The 22,214-nt window shown below is 41.1% G+C and overlaps 1 protein-coding gene across 1 annotated transcript; it reads right to left on the reverse strand.

Annotated features, from left to right (window-relative positions):
* Positions 1–320: 320 nt before the first annotated feature.
* Positions 321–21,733, reverse strand: LOC134400285 (zinc finger protein 474-like). Its single transcript, XM_063128599.1, has 4 exons — positions 21,600–21,733; positions 11,389–12,327; positions 4,705–4,885; positions 321–924 (listed from the first exon to the last, which is right to left on the reverse strand). Exons 2-4 carry the CDS (start codon positions 12,052–12,054, stop codon positions 773–775), a joined length of 999 nt encoding a protein of 332 aa, XP_062984669.1. The 5' UTR covers positions 12,055–12,327; positions 21,600–21,733; the 3' UTR covers positions 321–772.
* Positions 21,734–22,214: the final 481 nt, after the last annotated feature.

Below are 22,214 nucleotides of genomic sequence, written 5' to 3' on the forward strand. Positions count from 1 at the left end.
TTGGGAGGTAGGGAATGGGAAGGGCCTACAGTTTTTGGGTGTGTGTGTGTAACACAGTGCCCAGGTTCCCTGTATCATGAAAATGAGATTGGTGACTAGATTAAACTGTAAAATTAGAGCCCAAAGCTGGAAATTCAAGTCTGATGGCAGAGTTTGACAGTTGGGGGAAGTTGACCATTGCCCCAAATCCTTCTGATTCTGGATATAAGGTTGATGACTAGGTTGGATACCTGTAAAATCTAAAATGTAAGACTAAATATCTGAGAAATAAGATTAGAGATTTAATCTTCCAAACACACCAGATGCCCACTTTTGAAGGCTACTGAAGCTTTTATTGTCTTTATGTTCCTGCATAAAGAGCTGTTAACAGAATCTTAAATCAGTAAAAATACACATTCTTGCACATGATTTACTAATTTACTAATTCTGAATAGGCGTAACCACTTCTAAACAGAGTCTGCTGTGGTGGACCAATGATATTCATTACACAGTCTTAAGGCCACAGTCTGTTCTGAAGGCTGCTGAAGGTACTTGAACTCCTTTCATCCATATGGACCATGTGGCCAATAATCCTGCCACAAAACACTCTTTGAAGCTACATATCCCATATTCCACCTACATAAACAATATTCCATTAATTTTACATGGAGCATGTTTGGAGCTTGATTCTCTATATTGCCATGATTCTTCAGTGTTAAAACCTCTACCTATCCTATAGGTCAGAGAGGGATGTTGTTCTTCAAAACAACTCCTCCTTGAAAGAAGGAGCATTTTATTTTGGTGTCTTCGGTTTACATGACCGCTGGTGGACAATCAGTCTGTCTGGCAAGAAGGTGCGACCACAAATATTGCATGGAACTAACTGGCTCTGGGCGCTTTGCCAAGCAGACTCGTTTAAAGCATCGAGATCATAGTAACCTTTGGCTGGAAAATTAAAAAAGGGAGAAAAAATATCAGTTTTCATTCTGGAGAACCATATTCAGCTTTTATGGAAAATGTTTTCAGGAAATACCTGTTGACTGAGCCTTTCAGTTTTAACTAAATCATAGTCCTTATGAGGGAGGAAACCCATCCACCCCCCAAAAAACCCTCTGCTTATTGTCTTGGGGGTCAAATAAAGTTAACTACAAACTGAATCATCTTCTACGTATGGAGAAAACATTTCAGCATGTGCTATGTTACACATTCTTAATTATTAACATATTTGCCTACACTTCAATATCAGGCATTTTCACTACTTGGCCTTCTTACAAAGCCTGCTTAATGAGCCAATATTATCTGACCAAAGGGAGGGAAGAGAAAGCAAGCAATGTTCTGTATTTCACCATGTTTCCCTCCTCTTCCCCTCCTAGCTCTGCTGTTCTTAGGGTAAAGGATCCAATTCTGTTCTAATTTAGTTTTTGTTTTGTTTCTATAAATGCTTTCAGTATGACTTCAAGTAGGGTTAAGTCAAAGACCCAGCAGGCAAAATCAGCCGACCTCAGTTTAAGTCCATTTTCATATTCTCCCCCAGCCATTTCAGCAGGAGTTTTATCTGCAATTAAGCCTAAAGACTGAGGCAGCTGGAAAGCATTTTAAATAGTATAATTTGTATCATTGCTTTCTCTCTCTCTCTCTCTGTTGCCTTAAAATGGCCTTTAGAGCCTTTCCCTTTGGATAGACCTACCTTTAGCTGAGGTTGTTTAACCACTGTATAAGCCCGTCCCAATGACAGCTACACTTCATAATAATCCTCCTTGGCAATGCATGGCGAGAAAACTACACAGCTTTATTTGAACCAGCAAGTGGTTTGACTTTGCCAAAAGGTATGGTATTTTAGCCAGTAACTTTTAATGCATTAACCTAGATTTTGTGTTCAGATATTGAGCTCAAATCTGTTTAAAACTAGTGCAATTTAAAAAAAAAAGAAAAAAAAGAAAAGAAACTCCATTGTTTATGTAACAGGCAAATGTATAGATTTTTCCATAAGAACCAAGGCAGTTGTAATATGATTCATATCCAATGCTTCATATAAGAGTAAGCCTTAGATCTCCTAATGCGTCTGTTCCTAATATTCCCTTTTACTAGATGAGCAACCAAATGTGTTCCTTTTTTGGCTGAAGCAAGTATTCTTCCCGTTTGCAGGAAATGAATGCATATTCTGTATACTTAAGAACATTCAGGGCCAAACTACACATTACACTGTAGACACATCAGCCCCTTTTCCATTGCAAAATGCCCTTGGGAGCAATAGCTTTGCAGCGGAGAAGTAAGAGGGGGGTGGGACAGGGTGCTTCACCTTTCCTTGGCCAGTCATTTTCCCTCCAAAACTCTCTCCCATCTGCTTTCCCTCTCATGTAGAGGTCCAGAACACACCATGGGGGTAAAAGCTTCAAGGGAAACACAGGTAGCAGGCGAAGGATCAAGTCCCCTGCTCTGCCTCTTCTCTTCTGCAAAGAGTCCCCCCACAGGGGGCACACTGCAGCCATCAGACTAATGTTACATGTAGTTGCAGTATAACATGTAGTTGGGCTCTTTCTAGAAAGAAAGGGTGAAAGCAAAGGATAATTCACTCCATGGTCTCTGCACACAAACTTCTCATTTAATTGCTTTCACCATGTTAGCACCAGTTAAGTGTAGGCTCCATTCATGCAGTGATAATGTGCCCCCCCTCTCTCTCCCAACCCCAACTGTTTAATTACAGCTTGATGAATTCAGTAACACTCGGCGTATCACACATCACAGGAAGAGCATATAATCATGCAAGGTGTTTTAAAGTAACAAACAGACAGTAGGAGGTGTTGCAGTCAGACTCTGTTTAAGGTGGAATCCTGGGTGAAACCCACAGTGGTTCTTCACAGATGACAATAAAATCTACAATAGATTCTGAATCTGGAATACTCTTGGCATCCAGCAGCTTTGGTAGGTCTGGGCAGATAGATATTTAGGGTGTAAAATCTGGCTAGCAGTTTATTTCATAGTTGCCCAAAGTTTCCTGATGCCTCCACAGTTTTCATTGTGTATCTTGATGTTCATCATTGTAATCATGGAAAGCTGGTATACAGTTTTTAAGATTGTCTTTTTGGGGGTTTGCCTGTGATGATTTCATTTTAAATTTGTGTTTCTGTTCTGGGAGAAACCGCCACTGAGAACCAAACTTCAGGTTATGCTATTCGTGTAGTGTGTAGGTGAGGTTTGTCTAGGATAAGGATGTGTAGCCTGATTTGGGGGAGGGAGTGGTTTGGTTTCCCTTCCCTTTACCCCTCATGTATGAAAACACACAGGTGATTAGAGGCACCCCTTAAACAAGAATTACGATGCTTGAAATCCAGTTTAAAACTTTTTCATAGTTAAGTGTGCTGGCACTGGAAGACCAGACATCTCATGGTCCCATTGTTGTCCTCCCATAAAGACATCTCATCGTTCCATGGGAGACCATGGTAAAAATGTGCCCTAGGATTAGAAGGTAGACCTGTAATTCACTGAACCACACTGATATGGATCAGGATCACCATGCTTTGGGAGGGTTAAACCTCCCCCTTAATTTTTTCCTGAAATTTCACCCCATGGTTGTTGTTGTTGTTGTTTTTAAAAAAAGAAGAAGTCTCCATTGATGCCAGTGGAGACTCCCCCTTTTTAACCCCCTAGGGAATGAAGTTTGAGAAACAAATGGTGGGGGAAGGTTTAAACCCTCCTGCAGCATGGTGGTCTCAGTCCAAATTGGTCTATGCATCCTTACACTAGAATAATAAAAAACAGACAACCCCCAGCTACATGCTATGTGATTAGTGTAACATGTAGTTTAGCTCTGAATGTATTAGCAGAGAAGTATATTGCAAATCTGCAGGCCAATTCTCATAGTGGCATTAGAACTTTATGAGGCAACGCAAATGTTGTACAATCAGTCCCCAGTCATGTCAGTGTTGTTCTGGGATTCCCTGATATGTGTGAAGAGCTGAACATCTACAGATTTTCAACACAAAAATGTTAATCAGCTGTTAATCCACTGTATCAACTTTCAGTTTTGTCGCAGAATTGAAAATCGAGCACTATATGAGGAGCAATTCCTTTCCTGCTTTTCAACTACATAACCTCTAGGTGGCATTGTGGTAAAGCAGAATAGCACAAAAACACAAGTTAAATGTCACATTTTCCATGCTCTAAAAAAAAAACTTGCTGAAAGTGCTGGTTAGACGCAGAAGTGAAACTGGGGCGTCACAACGTCTTATAAAAAATTCATAAACAACTGTGAGTAGGGAATGATGAGGGCACAATAAATGTCTTGTATAGAAAAGCCCCTACTTATTTATTTAGAATGGTAGACAGAACCAGGAAGGAGGGAAGCAATTCATTTCTAAGCCTCCAGAAAGGCACTGGTACCAGCCCTGCAGGGTGAAGGTAGTTGCTAAAACTCGTTCCTGCAGTGATGCTTTGCTGCATCTTTTTGTAGCATACATTGATTTAGTGTAAATTCTCATCAGAGGAGATCAACTTCTTCTTGCCAATGCAAGATTAGGACTATATTGGGAGACCATGTGCCATAGAACTGGTAGACCTTATCATTTGTTTATTGCAAGGGAGTATGTAAGTCTGACTATTGTGGTCTTCTGAAATACAAAATCCTACTGATTTTGCCAAATGAGACAAGAGAGGTCTTAATGGACACTTATGTTGCCTTCCAAAACCCTTCTATCTGTACATGGATCACTTAAGACTGTAACTTACCTCCTATGGATACAACCACTGGCTTTGTAGGTTCAGGTCTTCGCAAATGTTTTGGCAATTGATCATTCTCAATATGCCATTTTTTCAGACACTGTGGTTCATGGATGCCTATTGAATGAGTTCCATACTCACGACCACAAATGTAGCAAATAATGGTTGGGGGCCGCCTTATCACTGCAGGCTGTGGACAACAAGTACAATTAAAAGATAATTGATTTTGGAATATAATTTAAATTGCGGTGGGGGAGGGAGACACAGTGTTGGTGTTGAAAAGAATCCTGCTAGCAAAATGGGGGTTGAGAAGCAGGTTCAAAAATGCATTGCAAACGCATTGCAGTGCCCTTTTAATACCTGCAAATAGTGGAGGCCGGTGGCTCTGATTTGGTGGGGCTGTGAATCTATTCCGGGTTTCAGTCAAAACCAGCCAGAATTCCAAAGGAGCTGACCAAGGTGCCAAATCCCTATCCCCAAAATAAGTCCAGCACCTTGGATAGCTTCTTAAGAATTCTAGCTGGTTCTGACTGAAACCCCGAATGGTTTCACAGCCCCAATGATATCGGAGCCACCAGCCTCCACTTGCTGCAAATATGGATCCAGAGGGTGCTAGTTCCTTTTTCCTGGTCAAAATTCATGCCTGCTACCATTTGATGGGTGGATGGCTAATTTTCAAAGATTTCACATGGGCTCATTTTGCACCAATGGTTCCACGAAATCTGCCTTGGACATTTCAGATAAGTTACAGACGATTGTAGTGACTCAATATATCTTGTTGGGTTATTTCAGTCTTACCCAACCTGGTGCCCTCCAGGTCTCCTGGACTAAAACCCCATCATTCCTGACCATTGGCCAAGTTGGCTGGGGCTGATGGGAATTGTAGCTCAAAACATCCAGAGGGCATCAAGTTGGGGAATGCTGCTTTTTAAACAAATATGACAAAATAAACAATTAAAAGAAGGGTTGCTACTATCACTTTTGAACCCCTTCCAGTGTACCCTATACAATTATAATTCTGACAAGACTTGTTTTCAGTAGGTAAAAAGGGGGCAGGGAACTCTTCATAACATATTAACCAGTCCATTAGTTTCTCAGTTGGCTACCAATGGATCAGTTCAGGATTCTAACAAAGAAGGCAGGCTTTTAGTCATGGCTGCCATCAGGGTTTGGCACTGTTGGGCACTTGCTGAGGCCCAAATCCTTGCAAGGGTCCCAATGCCAAGCCCCAGAGTGCCCAAGCCCTGCCTCTCTTCCTCTTTGCTGTTACCTGCCCACGCAGAGCATGTAAGTAGTAAGAAGAGTGAGGCGATGGCGCATCCTCCTTCCCCCTGCCTTGTACCTTCATCATGCAGAGTTACGCAGATTAGGCACAGAAGGAAACGACGAGTGGAGCAGCAATGACAGGGGCAAGGAGGAGGTGGGCAGAACCAGAGAGAAGGGTCCACCCAGGGCTCGTGGCCCAAGGCCCCCCCAAAACCTGGAGCTGCAGCTGCTTTTCATAATTCAAAGCATGTGTGGATTTGTGCCATGTCTTACCATGCTGAAGCCTATATCTTCTTTTCCTAGCTATCTTTCCATCTCATGCATTCAGGTGAATGTGGGTGGGAAATTTTATTTTCAGAAATGGGAGCACATAGCATACCACTAACAAAGATGGCCTGTCGCCTAAACATTCACTTCCATGCTGTAATTTTCCTCCTGCTATCAGGGCTGGCCCTGTTGTTAGATAGTGAGGTGATTGCCTAAGGCAGTAGATACTGTGAGTAAGGATATACGACCCTGGGAATTTCATTCTGTTTGAGCCCAATGGGATTCTGCAGTGTTTCCATTCCAATAATTGATGAGAGACTGTAGTAGATTTTCTTCCCAATTACACATATGTTTTGTGCATTCTTTCCCCAGGTCTTGCCATTCCACAAGTGGTAATTTGTGCAAACTACATTTTGATTTTGGGGTAGATTCTGAAATTTGCACAAATGGGGAAAGTCTTTAAATTTATGCAAATTTACCCTCTATTTACTTAGCAGGCTTTAAATTTGAACATATTTCCCCTCCGTTTATTGACCAGCCTTTACATTTGTGCAAATTTAAAGGCTGGGCCATAAATGTAGGGGAAATTTGGAAAACAGGAGTAACTAGTCCAAGAACGAGCTGCAAAAAGAGGGGGACAATAATTCCCTTTTTCTGAAGTTGCTGAAGACTCGGGAAGGGAGAAGGAGGTCCTGGGGGTGGGAGGAGAGACACTGAAAAGTGTCCGCTCAACACTTAATTTGCAGCTGTGCACAAATTAGACTATATGCAGTCTTGCATTGTCAATTTCCTTGTATGTTATCTACTCCACCTCAGATAGCTGAAACATACAAGGAAATTGACATGGCAAGACTATACATAGCAGATGGTTGAATCTGAGCTCTTGCAGACTTGAAAAATACTGGGGAAAATACTCGGTTCCAACAACAACAAGAAATCCAAATTGTGGCCATTACCCACCCACCCCAAATATGTGTATTGGATTGACTCGCTATAGATGGAGTTGACGCCAGGGCTAAACCGGAAAAATCCATCAAGTTTTCACCCCCAAATGGAATTCTCATACATCCCTAGTTGGGAGATGCCAGTAAGGTGATGTGGGGGGGGGGGCTGCCCTGCACTCCCTAAACTAGTCTGATTGCCTCAGATGCAGTGGAGGACGCTGTTCCATCACCAGTGTTGAAGAAAGTTTCAGCAGCCAGTCCATTTTCTTTTATACATAGAATGAGAGATGGCATCATCTAGGAATATGCAGATCAGGAAAAAATCAAAACTCATCAAGGTTCTCTGAATTCTACTTCAAATCTCATTTCAACTCGTTTGTTGTGTCCATATTAGATTGCAAGCTTTGGTTGTGTATTTCTGTGCATTTCCCAAATGTACTTATTATTTGTGCACATCTTAAATTTACTCTTTTAACCCCCATTAATTAATTAACTGAGGGGACAGGAGCAGGCAGAAGTAACATCGGGGCCTGCTCCTGCTGGACTCTTCCCCCCCCCCACAGGGCAAACTGCCATTTTGGCCCTGTGGGGAAGAAGAAGGACTGAGGGGACAGGAGCAGGCAGAAGTAACATCGGGGCCTGCTCCTCTTGGACTCTCTCTCTCTCTCTCTCTCTCTCTCTCTCTCTCCTCCCTCCCTCCCTCCTTGACTCCTTTTCCTTGTGTGTCATGTCTTTATTAGATTGTAAGCCTGAGGGCAGGGACTGTCTTTTTTGCCAAGTGTAAGCCGCTCCGAGAGCCTTTTTTGGCTGAGGAGCGGGGTATAAGTATGATAAATAAATAAATAAATAATTAAAGCATGCTTGTGCACATTTTTCAAAAGTATGCATTTTTATGCATTTTTTCAAACATACATATTTTTCAAGCAGGGGTGTGTGTGTGTGTGTGTGTGTGTGTAACCACATCACAAGCTTGGAAAATGTATGGACTTTGACTGCAGATTGCATTTGGGTCCACATTCAGTCCCAGAAGATGCAAACCGGGTAAATTCTGGTAAAAAAAGGAACTATAACAAATTTCTCATATATCCCTAGTGCCAGCTTGTTCTTTGCCTCTGGCAGCAAAATGCCTTGGACTGGCCCTGCCTGTTATCTTCCATCAACTCCTTTAGGCAATTTATTTCCCCAGCAACAATCCCTTCAATTTTCTCTATCTTTTGTTAAAATAATTGATAATGTTAAATCTTTAATACTGGCGACCTTCAGATCCTTTCATTCAAATGCCACATCAGGGAGGCTGAAAGTTATATGTTAAATTATGTTGGGAAATTCCAAAATGCAAGTTCAAATAATTTTCCAATTTGGATTACTACTAACTGGGCAATTACTAGATGTCATCATCTGTTCTAACTATTTAAGAATGCCACATCAAGTGCTCTGTTCATAACCAAATGTGCTAAGGAAAACAAGTTACAGTTCTCTTATAACACATTTTAGCCTTCTTTTTAATGTATGTTTTATTAAATTACCTTCACTAAACAATGCTTCATATAAAAGCCTAGTGTTTTGGTAGTATGCTATCTGTGCTTGTTACTCAAAAGCATTACCTATTAGCCTGCAATATTAGCAACCCTCACCAGTCCTCCTAACACAATCTTGCCAAACCTACAATTTCCTCTCTGTTAATATATCTAACATACGACACCAATTCATGTTGTAAAAGGTTTTACCTTATGGCAGTTACTCATTCTATCTCACCTTTATTTAAAATTGAAGAGCAAACATAATTCACCATGTTTGCCACTTTAACCTTGCCAAGCATTGCTTTAAAATTAGATTTTTCTGTCATGGACACTTGTGATGGAATCACTGCAAAACCTAAGCTTCTTGTGACCACAGTTTTAATAATGAAATAAAGCTGGAATACAGATACGGTTTTCAGCATTGGAGGCATATAGTCCCCCCAAACCTGCCCCAGTTTTAAAGGGAAAGTATGAATCCAATCAGTGGTTCAATTCCTAATGAAAGAAGAGCCGAACAAAATTGGGACATTCGTTCTGTACAGTAAGAAAGGAAAGAAAGGAGGCTAAAGTATATTTTTATTTTGTAAGCAGACACACAACAGGAAAAAGCATGAGATGACAGTACCGGATAGTCAAAATACAGCCAATGGAATTTCAGATATATTGACAAGGAAAGCATTGAAAAAGACATTGAAAGACTGTAATAGCAATCTCCACAGGAAGAAATGGGAAAATATTTCCTCTAGAAGAACAGCTCCCTCTTTCTTTACGCTATGGAACTGGATTCTTTTGAGAATATTGGTCTAAGGTATGCTTACAATATTTCCCATACCACAATACAGTCCAAAGCAGGATTCGAGAATAGAGATATCAAAACCGACTTGCTCAGCCAAAGTCAATTAGCCCTAGATGATTTACTTTAGATACAATCAAGCTTGGTTAATCCAAATGAGCCCATACATTCCATTACCAATTGAATTACAAAACAACAGCTTTGGCCTAAGAAACCCATAACAGACAAGCTGGCTTGGTGTAGAGTTTGGGAAACACTTAGTAAAAGGGTTAGATGGAAATAGGTTCTAGCATAACAATACAATGGGACAAACTTGTTTTCTTGCTATGGGAGCTATACAATGATAAAGTGAGTGAAACAGCCCTGCTTCTCCTTATGAACAGTCTCCTTATGAACTTATAAGTTCTCCTTATGAACTTGGGAATTCCCTTTTCAAAGGCAAATCTTTACCCACAAACCAAGGCTGCTAAATATCTTTGTGTGAAAACATGGTATAAAAGTTTTGACCTGCCATCTCTGCTGTTCTGTCCTTTGGCGAATATACAGTGTGCTAACAAATGCTTTCCCCTTTCTCCTACAATGTACACTACAAATGTAGACTTCACCAGTTCTGATTTAGCTGTAACAGCTTCTTCTGAAGCATTTGGTGCAGTGACAAGAACTGTACATGATCTGTACTATGTACAATTAGTATAAAGGCATTACGGCATTGGCAGTTTATTTTCAATTCCTTTCTGAATAATTGCTTTTTTCACAACTGCCTCACATTGGGGTTGACGTTTAGAGCTATTCACTACAACCCCAATATTCCTTTCCTGGTCAGTCAGTGCCAGCTCCAACCTTGGGGGATTCTACACGTCATACTGAGGGCGCTTCAATGCGCCCCCAGTGCGCCCCCAAAGCGATCGTGTAGCTTGCCTGGAAGAAGAGACAAGGAAGAGGAGTCCTAGCCGCCGCCGCCACCCACCTACCTCCTCGCCGGCCGGGACGGAGAGCTTGGCGGAAGAAGGCGGGGTGGAGAAACCCGGCCAGCGAGGAGGTAGGTGGGTGGCAGCGGCAAGGACGCCTCTTCCTCGTCTCTTCGCCAGGCAAGCTACACGATCACTTTGGGGGCACACTGGGGGTGCATGGAAGCGCCCTCAGTACGACGTGTGGAATCCCCCCCTATCAGCGTATAAATGCAGTTAGGGTTTTTTTTTTGCCACCATCTTTGTCACTTTCAAATTTAAAATGATAGGCTATCATTCAAAGATGAATCTTCTATTTTATCTTTGCCTTTCATATCTTCTTCTATATCGCCTCATTAATGTATTTAAAGAGTATACACCTAGACCTGAAGGGTTTTTTCAGGAGAACATTATCAGAGTTTGTCCCTCTCTGCCTTGGCTTGTCACAGAAAGACTTACGACTTCTTCAGATCAGGATGTCAGTGTGGCCCTAGTGTTTTAACTTCATTCTGGTTCCTACATGACTTTCAGCAGAAAATCTGTACCATCTGTTAGCTTATATTTGTGTTTTCATTTTCAGTCACTGGTCCTAAACTTCATTCTATTGTTACATATAGCAATTTAAGAACTAAAAAAAACCCTAATATGGTTTATGCTAACACTGAAATGTATGTTAATTAAACAGATACAATTATAATTATTACTATTACTACTTCTACAAAATCTTATTAGGTGCTATAAAATTTGCATCTCTACTGATAACCTATCCAGAACATGAGAATTTGTCTGATGTTCCTTTAAGGCTACTCACTCTATTTTATTCTTTGTAATGAAATCCTAGCTTGATTGAATAGTAAAGGTTTAACCATGAACTTCAGTTGCAGCTGGATGTCATCTGGAGTTTGCACATCGAAAGAATTGGGACTCTTTCATAAGTAGGATGCTATCTAATTTACCTTGTCTGATATGGAAGATGCTGGCCCATAACCTCCAGATCTAAGTAATTTAGGGGAGCTGTGGCTTGAAGGACCCATGCCAGTCTTCAGTTTACAACTCCTTTGGTGTACAAAGAGCCGGTCTGGAAGGAAAGTGCGACCACAGCTTTGACAGGGCAAGAGCTGAGCTTGGTAACTTTGAGCAGCGGCTGCATTTTCAGCCATTGTACTAGAGGTTCCTCCAGGAAGTAGAGCCTGAGGTTTAATGGGTGCTGGTCTTCTTAAATGCTTTGGTAACTTGTCATTTTCAATATGCCACTTGTCCAGGCATTTTGGCTCATGGATAGGAAGAGACTGTGACCCAAACTCTTTGCCACAGATATAGCACACCCTGAAGCCAGGTCTTCTTGATGGAATGACGGGCCGATCCCATTGATCCTGAGACATGCCTCCAGTAGCTGACCGTTTTGAGACTATCACAGTCCCTGGCCTGTCTTTCCCAGAGTTTATTTTAATGGTAGAATTTAAACTTATCACGTCTGGCGATAGTGTGGGAAGATCTGACACAATGGATGACAAAGCCTGTTTTGAAGATGAGCTGGTGGAGATATTAGCACGGGCTTTCCCTGCATTTGGCACACTTTTATGATGCTTGCTCAAAGTCTTTTTCATTAAAGCTGTTTCCATGAAGTCTACAATGTTCCATCAACGGTCTCTCTGGATTTATGTAGTGGCGCTTTTTTGGACTTTCTCTTCTCTGTGGTTGTCTTCCTTGCTCCTTTAAAAACAACTGAGGTCTCTGGGTTTAAGGTACCAGAAACTATAAGGATAGAGAGTAGCTGCAGGAGAACTGAGCATATTTGCAGTGTTCTAATTGTGATGTTCCAGTAAAGTTGCTTTTTTTTGGTAGTTTTTTTCTTCTTCCTGTTTTACTATTTTTTTAGTGTCTTTTTTTTAATCCTGGGGGAAAAAGATATATATGTCTATGAAAAAAAGGTAAGTGGTTCACTGATTTTTAAATATTTTCAAAACATTTTAAAAAGGTAAATATAGGATAAAATGACTAATGTAGTCAAATGTAAGATTTTTATGTTGACCATTTTTGCATGTGTAACATTTCAACTGCGATCTTATATATGCTTACTTGGAAGGAAGCCCTACTGACCACAGTAGGATTTACTTCTGAGTAAATATGGATAGGATTGAGCTGTTATTCAAAGGTCACCTATGAATGATTATGGCCAACTTTCCAGGCATTTTTTGACTCAGTATTTTGAGGAATAACTACATATGTAACCACATTCTATAACCACATGCGTGACAGTGCTCTGGAACATTAAGCTGATTCTGTGCCAGACAAAATAAATAAAAAACTTCTAATAAAAAAGACAAAATAGATTCTATTCTCACTAAGAATAGCTAGTGGGCTACTAATTTTTCCAGCTTTTGTATTTGCCTGAATAAACCACTCTGTACTTTATTACAGAAGATCACAGAAGGGTAGAGGCAATCTCTAGTGCTAAATTAGCCTTCTTTCTTTTAAGCAATCCCTACAAAAGTGGTAATTTAACTATGACTGACCTCACAAATATGCCATTAAAACTGTATTAACATAACATTTGTAACTTTATCTAAGTCTACAGATCCATCATCCTCATAATTCTCATCATCTAAAACAGAATGTTCATGAACAGCAGATTTAAGAAATATCCACTAGCCCCAGACCAAGAAGGAAGATGAGATCCTGGTAAATCTAATCTTTGAAATGGTGGTGTTATGTAACAACTCCATAGAAACTGTAATCATAAATCACCAAGTAGTGCAAGTAACATGACCTCTCCTGGCTACAAGAGGCCATCTGCCATACTCTGTTGTCATTTTGTGTAGCTAAATGGAGCATTTAAATTGATATGTTGCCTGTTTGTGAACATATATGGTCTAATTATCTGAAGGGATTCAAGAAAGGTTCTTGAAAGGGACCTCCCCATTCAGTCACAGCTTCCCCTAGCTGGAATGATCTGGAGTCTACCCAAAACCACAATGGTTCTCTGGGGGAAGGTCTATATAGAAGCACACTGCACTTCAGTGGGATGTTTTAGGGTAGCTACAAATTATTGGAAATATTATGCATTCTACCTCCACCTTCACTGGCAGAGACCAGACTGTCCAACATGGATATATGGTGGTGTCTCTAGATCGTCTGCCTTCATACCATGTCAGGGCCAATCTCCTTGTTTTGGTAGAGTACTCCTCTTTTCTGGGAAGTAATGGCCTCCCCATCCCATGCCAATTTCTCAAGAATTAGAGGTCTTTTCAGGACAAATATCTGTGACATATTGTCTGCTTCCAGCTCTTTCACAAAGCTTTCAAGAAGGTGTTAACACATTTTGTCAACATTTTCTTATAGCATTGGAAGTTGCTTTGTTAAGTACAGTGCTGCACAAAGGGCATGATCTGAAAGCACATGAGGGAGCCATCTTGCTGAAGCTAAGCAGGTCTGGGTCTGGTCAGTGGTTGGAGAGGAGACCACCTGGGAACCTCATGCAGTCACCTTAGATTCCACAATGGAAGAAAGGTGGGATATAAACAAATATATATATATATATATATATATATATATATATATATATATATATATATATCCTTTCCCCAACCTGGTGCCCTCCAGACGTTTTGGACTACAACTCCCATCATTCCTTACCATTCTGGCTGGGGCTAATGGGAATTGAAGTCCCAAACATCTGGAAGGCACTAGGTTGGGGAAGGCTGTTGTAAAACATTATGAGATCAAAGTCCATGTACCAAATTCTATATAAATATTTTTGCCTCAAAAGCATGGCCTGCTCCAGTTGCCAGTTTTTTCACATAAGGTTCAGCTGTTGAACACCTGATGGGAAATTCCACAAATTAATGAGTAGAAATGCAAAGCTTCTGTCAATTTTAGTAATACATGCTATATGAATAGCCAAATAGCTTTGTTAGTATGACTCTGTCATTTTAAGTCTTTTTCTTTCTAGCTTAGTTTAATCCATGTAACCAAGAACTTGCTTCAACCCAGCCATAACACTACCCCCTACTAAAACCATTAACATCCTTTTCATATGTACATGTGGTTTTGGACAATTGATTTCCTAGAATTTTTGTTATAAACACAGGCAAGTGTTGCCTAATTTTAATTATTTGCATGACATTTGTGTACCCCATCCTCTTATGGGAAACATGGTTTGTCAGATATTTCCCCTAACAATTCCATGAATGGGTTGCTGGTCATAGAAACCAGAATAGTTGGCTTAAGTAGATTTTAGTGGGAAGTCATTTGCAGTACCATTGAGATGCAAATAACATGTTTGATTTATTTGCATATCATGGCAGTTTATGCTTGTGGTAGGGGATGATCGCTATAGTGTTGTTGTTGGTGGTGGTGATGATGAAAATGAAGTAGTAGTAGTTGTAGTAGCAGTAGTAGCAACAGAAGAAGACATCATATAAATAGCTTAAGTACTTCAGTAAGAAATATTGGCCCCATTCAGAAGACACCTTAAACCACAGTGGTTAAGCCAGAAAGTTGGGCTGTTTTCAGAAGATGCCTTAAACCACAGCTTTAACCATGGTGAACCGTGGTTAAAGCCATGGTTTAAGATGTCTTCTGAACACAGCCTGGCTTTCTGGCTTAACCACCATGGTTAAGGTCATGGTTTAAGGTGTCTTCTGAATGGGGCCAATATAACTTTCAATATACCCAAGGCCGTTTTAGGGATCCCCAGATAATTGTGAGGAAGTGAAATCTTTTCAGGTCATAGACAAAGAAAAGACAAGAATTAGTAGAGGAGCACAGGAGAGGAGGAATCTCTGTTTCAGCCTCCTGATTGATGCATGTCAGGAATGATCAAGTTGTTACCCTTTACAATAATTTCAAGCAGTCATTCAGACTCTGGAATAAAGATTGAGTGAGTCAAGCTATTTTTACTGAAAATGACTCTGTCAAGAAGAGAAACCATAAACAACCTATTAACAATATATCCTATTGTTGGAGTTCCAAGATCTCCGTTGGAAAGGCTTCATAAATAGATTTATGCTTTATTTGGGGGATTACACCATTTGGTCTCTTTTCTTTTCTGCCAAGTTGGAAATGGCCTGTAAGTTGACAACCATAAATTTGAACCCCTCCGTTCTGTTCTCCATCAGCAATAAAATACATACGTTTTTTGAAAGTAAATTAACGTTTGTCTATAAAAGGCAAGGCAGAGTGTAAGGGTTCCCTCTCCACCCCCGGATGTTAGGATAAAAGTGAGTAGTAGCCAAATATGGATAATCATTCTTCTTTCAGACAATACTTGATCCATCAGCAGTCCTCAGTGATGGCCTTAACTCACAAACCATACACTTGTAATGAAAATAAATTTAGATGTAATGGACTATCTGGATCCAAATAAGACAATTTATAGTAATACAGAAGCTAATGTGGATACTGCCAGAAGGGACTGCTTTATATGTAATATCTCACAATCAAAGTGTAACTAGTTCAAATTTAGATCATTTACATTTTTACTTGCTATGAAAAAAGGAGACTTACTGTGGACTAAATATCAATTTATCTTTTCAACGCCTATAACAGTATGATCATCACTAATCATCAGAAGTAGTCTTTTCTCTAAGCTTTAATCCTTATGTTTGGGTCAAGTGCTCATTTGTTTAAACAAAACAAAAAAAATGAAAAGAAAGCCAATAAGTTCAAATTTATAGACCCTAAAGGACAACAGCTCTTCAGAGAAGCCATTATTTTGCTTGCTTCATGATTGTCTTTGGAAATAAATCTGGTGCGCATACACATGAGGACCCTGGTTCCTCTATCAATTTCTCAAACTATTTTCTTCAATGCAGGTACTCTTTCCCAGATTTCTCTGGAATCCCCTGTGTAAACACTCCACAAAAAGTCATTCTGCAATCTTCTTCTTCTTCTTCTTCTTCTTCTTCTTCTTCTTCTTCTTCTTCTTCTTCTTCTTCTTCTTCTTCTTATTTTATTTATATAGCACCATCAATGTACATGGTGCTGTACAGAGTAAAACAATAAATAGCAAGACCTTGCCGCATAGGCTTACATTCTAATAAAATCATAATAAAACAATAAGGAGGGGAAGAGAATCCTGTGTTCTTTTAACATAAATTGGTTGAATGAAACATTGTTCCACTGATTAGAGAACTCCTTTTAGTAGGATAAAGTTCTCATGATGTTATAGGATTTCCCCTCCCCCAGAACAAAACATGCAGAATTTGTCTTTTCTTCCCTTTATTTCTAGAAGCTGTTTGTTTCTTGCTGCTCAGGATGAGTCCACAAGTTTCAGGGGTCCAGTTTTTCCACAGTAGACAATAGTCAAACACACACTGGCAATAGGTCCTCACTCTAGAAAATGCTCTTGGGCCAGCACGGTAATTTCAGATTTAATGTTCAGGTCTTTTGGACCAAACAATGCAGTTGGCACCTTGAGCGAACCCGAAGGCCTTACCAAAAGGCCTGTGATGATTTTAGTCATTGCCCAAATGTTGCTGGAGCAAGACTGAAAACTCTTGTATTCACACACACCCAAAATCCCTACTTTATTGTTTTAAACAAGCTATTAAGAAAAGAAAAAAATGCAGTCTGGACAATAAAAGTCAGGAATTGGCAAGATAGGTTTATAGTGCACAATTAAGGCCTTAGCTAGACCTACCTGTAAATCTGGGCTAGAGGAGGGGAGATCCCGTGATGAAACTATTTATTTATTTATTTATTTATTTATTTATTTATTTTTATTACATTTTTATACCGCCCAATAGCTGAAGCTCTCTGGGTGGTTTACAAAAACTATCGCGGGATCTTGCCCTCATTCACACGCGAGGCACGATGAGCTCTGGAAGAGAGCCATCGGCGCTGCCATTTTTAAAAAAGTTTTAAAGGGCCAGCAGTGCAGAAGCGCTCCAGCAACGACAGGTAGGTTGTTTTATATATATATATATATATTTCCCCGCTCCCTCCGCCCCCCATTTCCCCACCCTGGCCGTGATCCACCCCATCCCCCGCGATCTCTGATTCCCCCCCCCATTGCCCTGGGCTGCGATTCCCCCCGATGTCCCCTGGGCCACGATTACCCCGACCTCCCGCGGCCTCCGTTTCCCGCCCCGATCTCCCCATGGCCTGTTTCCCACCCTGATCTCCCCATGGTCTCCATTTCCTGTCCCCTATCTTCCCATGGCCTCCGATTCCCGCCCCCATGTCCCATAGGCCGCGATTCCCGCCCCCATGTCCTGTAGGCTGCAATTCCCCCCCCCATGTTCCCACTGTAGTCCTGATGGCCACATCCGCCACTTTTCCTGGCTACTCGGGAGTAAATGCGGTAGCCGGGAAAAGCGGCGGACCTGGCTACACGCCTGTGGTCTCAGGCTCAGCCCAAGACCACAGGAAAAACTGGGCCAGAAGCGGTGCCGGTTACCCCGGCCCCAGGTAGGTTTCACCCCTGCCTGAGCCTGGGATACCCTGTGCGTCATCAGGATGCACAGGGTGAGCCCGGGGCTCGCACCGGGCTAAAGCCTCATCTAGCAAGGCCCTAAGATTAGAGAAAAGGTCTGGAGGAGGCTGGGATGAAAGATTAAACACTAGCAGAGCTATTGCGCTAATAAAATAAGGAACACTGCATGTCTTTTTTCAAGTTCGAAACACACACAAAACACTGGTGTGTGTGTGTGTGTCCAATCTTGGATCTCTTGAGTCATGTGCCATTTGGCCATCAACTATAGGTGTGATCCAAGAGTCCCACATTGACAAGGTCAGAGCGAGTGCTGAGGGGGCTCTTCTGCCCTCTCCTACATTGGTGATTCTTCCCTTGGCAGCAGGCTTACTTAAGTATCAGTGGTGGGTGGCTGGGAAGCTGTTGTTTTTAATTTTGCACAATGTCCTGGAACACCTGGTATAGCATTGCTCCAGGGTATTGTGGGAAATTTAAAATGGCGACCTCCCATACCCAATCTGGGGGACCAAAACAAGCAATTCTCCAAGAGTGGTGATGCTGGGCCTGCATCTTGGCTGTTCCACCACAACAAGCCTTTGCAGAAGCTCAAGACCCTTATGCTTCAACATTCCTCCCTTTTTTATAATTTCGGAACTAACTTCCTAGGCTGAAGAGGCATATAATATAGAAAGCTCACTGCCTTGAGAATGTGTTGTGAGCTCTTCTTTCATATTAATATCTGAGAATGTAAGAAGAGTTGTGCTGATTCAGACCAAAGGCCTATCTATCTAGTTCAACATTCTGTTTGCGCAGTGACTAGCCAGAAGCTTGTGAAAAGCCCATGAGCAGGACATGAGCACAGTTTAGCATTCTCTTGCTCTTGTTCCCCAGCCACTGGTACTCAGAGACATACTGCCTGTGATATGGGAGATAATATATAGCCTTTCTGATAGTATCCAGAATCAATCTTGCCTCTCCATGCACATTCACCTGCTCAGTCACTACTTCCTATGCACCCTTCTCCAGTTAAGAAGCTGTGCACTCCACTGCCAGGTTCCCGAGAGACTTGGCAGTATATTTCTTAGCTGTTTGCAATGGCAGCAGCAGCAGTGGGCAGGAAAGCGAATGAGCTGAGGCAGTCAAGACAGATATATCAGTAGTATGCTAGAGATTTAAATTAATATAAAACACCATGCAGTAAGCTCTCTTTGTATATTATGTACATAGGGAATGAATGACTTACTATTGACTGAACAGCAACCAATTGACAAGCTCATTTAAGCTGAGCTTCAGGAGCAAATCTTGCCATGACCTGCTCAACTTTTGCCTTGAGTACTGCATTCCTCTACTCTTTGGTCTTCCATTGTCTCACCTTCATCCACTCACAGCCATCCAGTAATCCTTTGCTAAAATTATTCACCTCTCTCATCACTTGGATCATGTGACTGTGAGCATGTCTACACCAGCCCTATATCCCAGGGTAGTCCTTGGATTGTTCCTATGCATCCAAATGACGCACAGGCAATCCCGGGGGCAACCCAGGATGACCAAGGGCTTTCCCCGGAATATAGGGAACCACAGAAAACCCTATTTTCTGGCGTCCTGGGACCATCCCATGGAGCGTGGGCCGGGTGGCTGCTGCTCCCAGGTTGTCCCTTCTTGTGGGGATCTTAAAATGGTCATGGAGCTGCATGGGGGCAGTCCGTGCTCATTGGGGGTTTGGGTTGTTTTGCGGTTGGGGGGGTTTCCTTCTTCATTGAAAAAAGTGGCAGCTGCAAAGTACTTCCGGGATGCTGCACGGCTGTCAAGTTGCTGGGGGAGGATTGTGGAAGCTGGTAAGTCCGCGATCCTCCCCCCTCTCTCCCTCTACACCCTATAGTGTAGGCATGCCCTCTGTCTCCTCCCACTTAAATCCCTTCACTGGCTCCTTGTCCCCACCTGCATAACCCTCCTCCTTTTCTCCTCCTTATCTCTCTGCACTTATATGTGAAGGTTCCTTTCTGTGACCTTCACATGTTCAGCAGCTCCACACCCCAACTATCCAAAGGTCTCCTGCTCCCTGTAACAATCCCCCAGGACACCTCCATGTTTGACCACTTCCTTTATTTTCTTGAAGTCTCTCTTAAAAATTTACTTTTGGTTCACTCCTCCATCCCCGTGTCACTATATGTTATTGTTACTAAGCCAAAGTATGTGTATTTGATATCACATATTCTTCTCCTGTTTACCCAGGCTTTCATTTCCCTCTACCTCTGTTGTTTTCCTGTGTCTACTTCAGCTTAGAAGCTCCTTGAAGGGTAGAGACCTATCAAACCTGTTCTTTTAAAATGCCATGTACGTAGGTGGTACTATATTAATTAAGGATTGTTGGACTGCAACCCCCATCAGCCCTAGCTAGCATAGCCAACAGTGAGGGGTGATGGGAGTTGCAGTCCAGCAACATCTGGAGGATCTCACATTCCTCATACCTGATATGAATATTAAATAAGAATACAACGTGTGTTGAATCTACTATAAGATTGCTTTTTGGCTGATGTTCTAGCCAAAGGGAGATGCCAAAGATCCGATCTATTGGATCAAATCTGTATCCATCCCCAGTGAGCCTCGATGATTTCACAATTGGCTACCTCCATCCATGCATGCACTTTGCTGTCTCCTAATTCTCATTTCTGCAAGGGCTGGTTTTCATTTGTTTCATTTACCCGTACTTGTTCCTTGTCTTATAGCTCTTCAGATACCACCTCCTCATTAAATTCTAAGAACTTATAGGGGAAGAATGTAGGGCAGTAATATGAAATAGCTCCATCCAACATGAGTTTGTGAAGTAACAAAACCAAGACTATGTATAGGCTGAGAAGCTGAACTGTCAAAAATAATCCATCTGTTTAAAAGCCAAATCACTCCTCTTCTGACTAAAAATACAAAAACTGGGTTGTTAAGTAACCACAGAATTGAAAATGATCTGCTTGCACAATGCAACTAATAATTTAAATAGCCCTCTTAATAATAATTTCAGAACATACGTGCAAAAGTGTGTGCCAATACAAAGTGAAACAAATAATGTATAAAATGTAGCATGTAATGTCTAAATTCATGGAATCTGACTTTTCTAGCAGTATGTAATTTCTTCTAGTCAGTGGCCAGAATCATTACAGCTCACTTTCTGAGAGGCGTTATTCATACATCTTTGGCCAATTATGTGCACTGTGAATATACTGAAATATTTCTTAGCTTGTTTTTTCATATCATTATAACATAATTTCATCATGATTTTCCTACAAAGTGGAAAGGCAACTATTTTTCAGGAAACATCGTGTTCAAAAAGCAAAGTTCTGTAGTTTTACACCAACTTAATAGAAAGAGAATTACATTTAAACACACCACAACAACCCTCTATTTCATAACTATTACATCTAGTACTAAAAGACACCAGTTCTCTCTCTGGGGTGGTTTAGTGACTACATTATTACTATTAGTGTTAGCATTAGTATTTTACTTTGGAAAGCTCACCATTTTTAAGTTTTTCATAAACTAAATACCAAAGATCCTATAAAATACAAATATAATATCTCAAGGCACGATATAGTATGTAATGGAGCAAACACATTACCAGTTCTATACTATGAATATATTGTTTCCATTAGAAGAGTTTAATTTAGATCTATAGTTCAATTCATTCAAATTAAGCACATTTTACTGAGTTTATTGCCTAGTAACAGCTGCTTTTCTCCACGATGTGCTTGGTCTTACCTTGAAATCTCAGTACTTAAACCCCCACATAATGATTCCTCCGTGTGCACAGAGGAATTAGCAGAAGCAAAGCACTAGGTCTTAGTATCTCCTTTCTTACTTAATTTAGTAGGTTAGCATCTTTGGTTGCTACAGAAATGGAGTTTACTCTCTTTTGTCTCTGACAGGTTGCCTAGCAACATATCAACAAAAGTGAATTCACAGAGCTCCTGGGAAGCTGATTGGTCAACAGCATTGTTTGGAAAGAGGAAAAAAGGTGTGTGCAGAACCAGTCTTTAAAGATGGACATAGATTTTTTCCAAAGTTCATTTCTGGGAATTGTGATGGGTCAAAACAAAATCCCCTTACATTTACCCCAGCTGCTGTAACAGTCATTGACATGGATCATGTCACAATGATGGGCAGAACTTGAACAATTTATAATCCCTTAGATATTTTGGTAGGGATAGTTGGGGCAAGAAAGTGCTCCAAAAGAAATTCTACATCTCCACATGCATTAAAGGTTTGTCCAGACTGCAGATTTCCTGCACATCTGTTTGGCAGTGTGGTGAACAACCAGGAGTGTGGAAGTGTTTCCTTTCATAGAAAGTAAAACTATTTCCCACTAAGACAGCC

This window comes from Elgaria multicarinata, chromosome 6 (genome assembly GCF_023053635.1).
Source record: "Elgaria multicarinata webbii isolate HBS135686 ecotype San Diego chromosome 6, rElgMul1.1.pri, whole genome shotgun sequence".
NCBI lineage: Eukaryota > Metazoa > Chordata > Lepidosauria > Squamata > Anguidae > Elgaria > Elgaria multicarinata.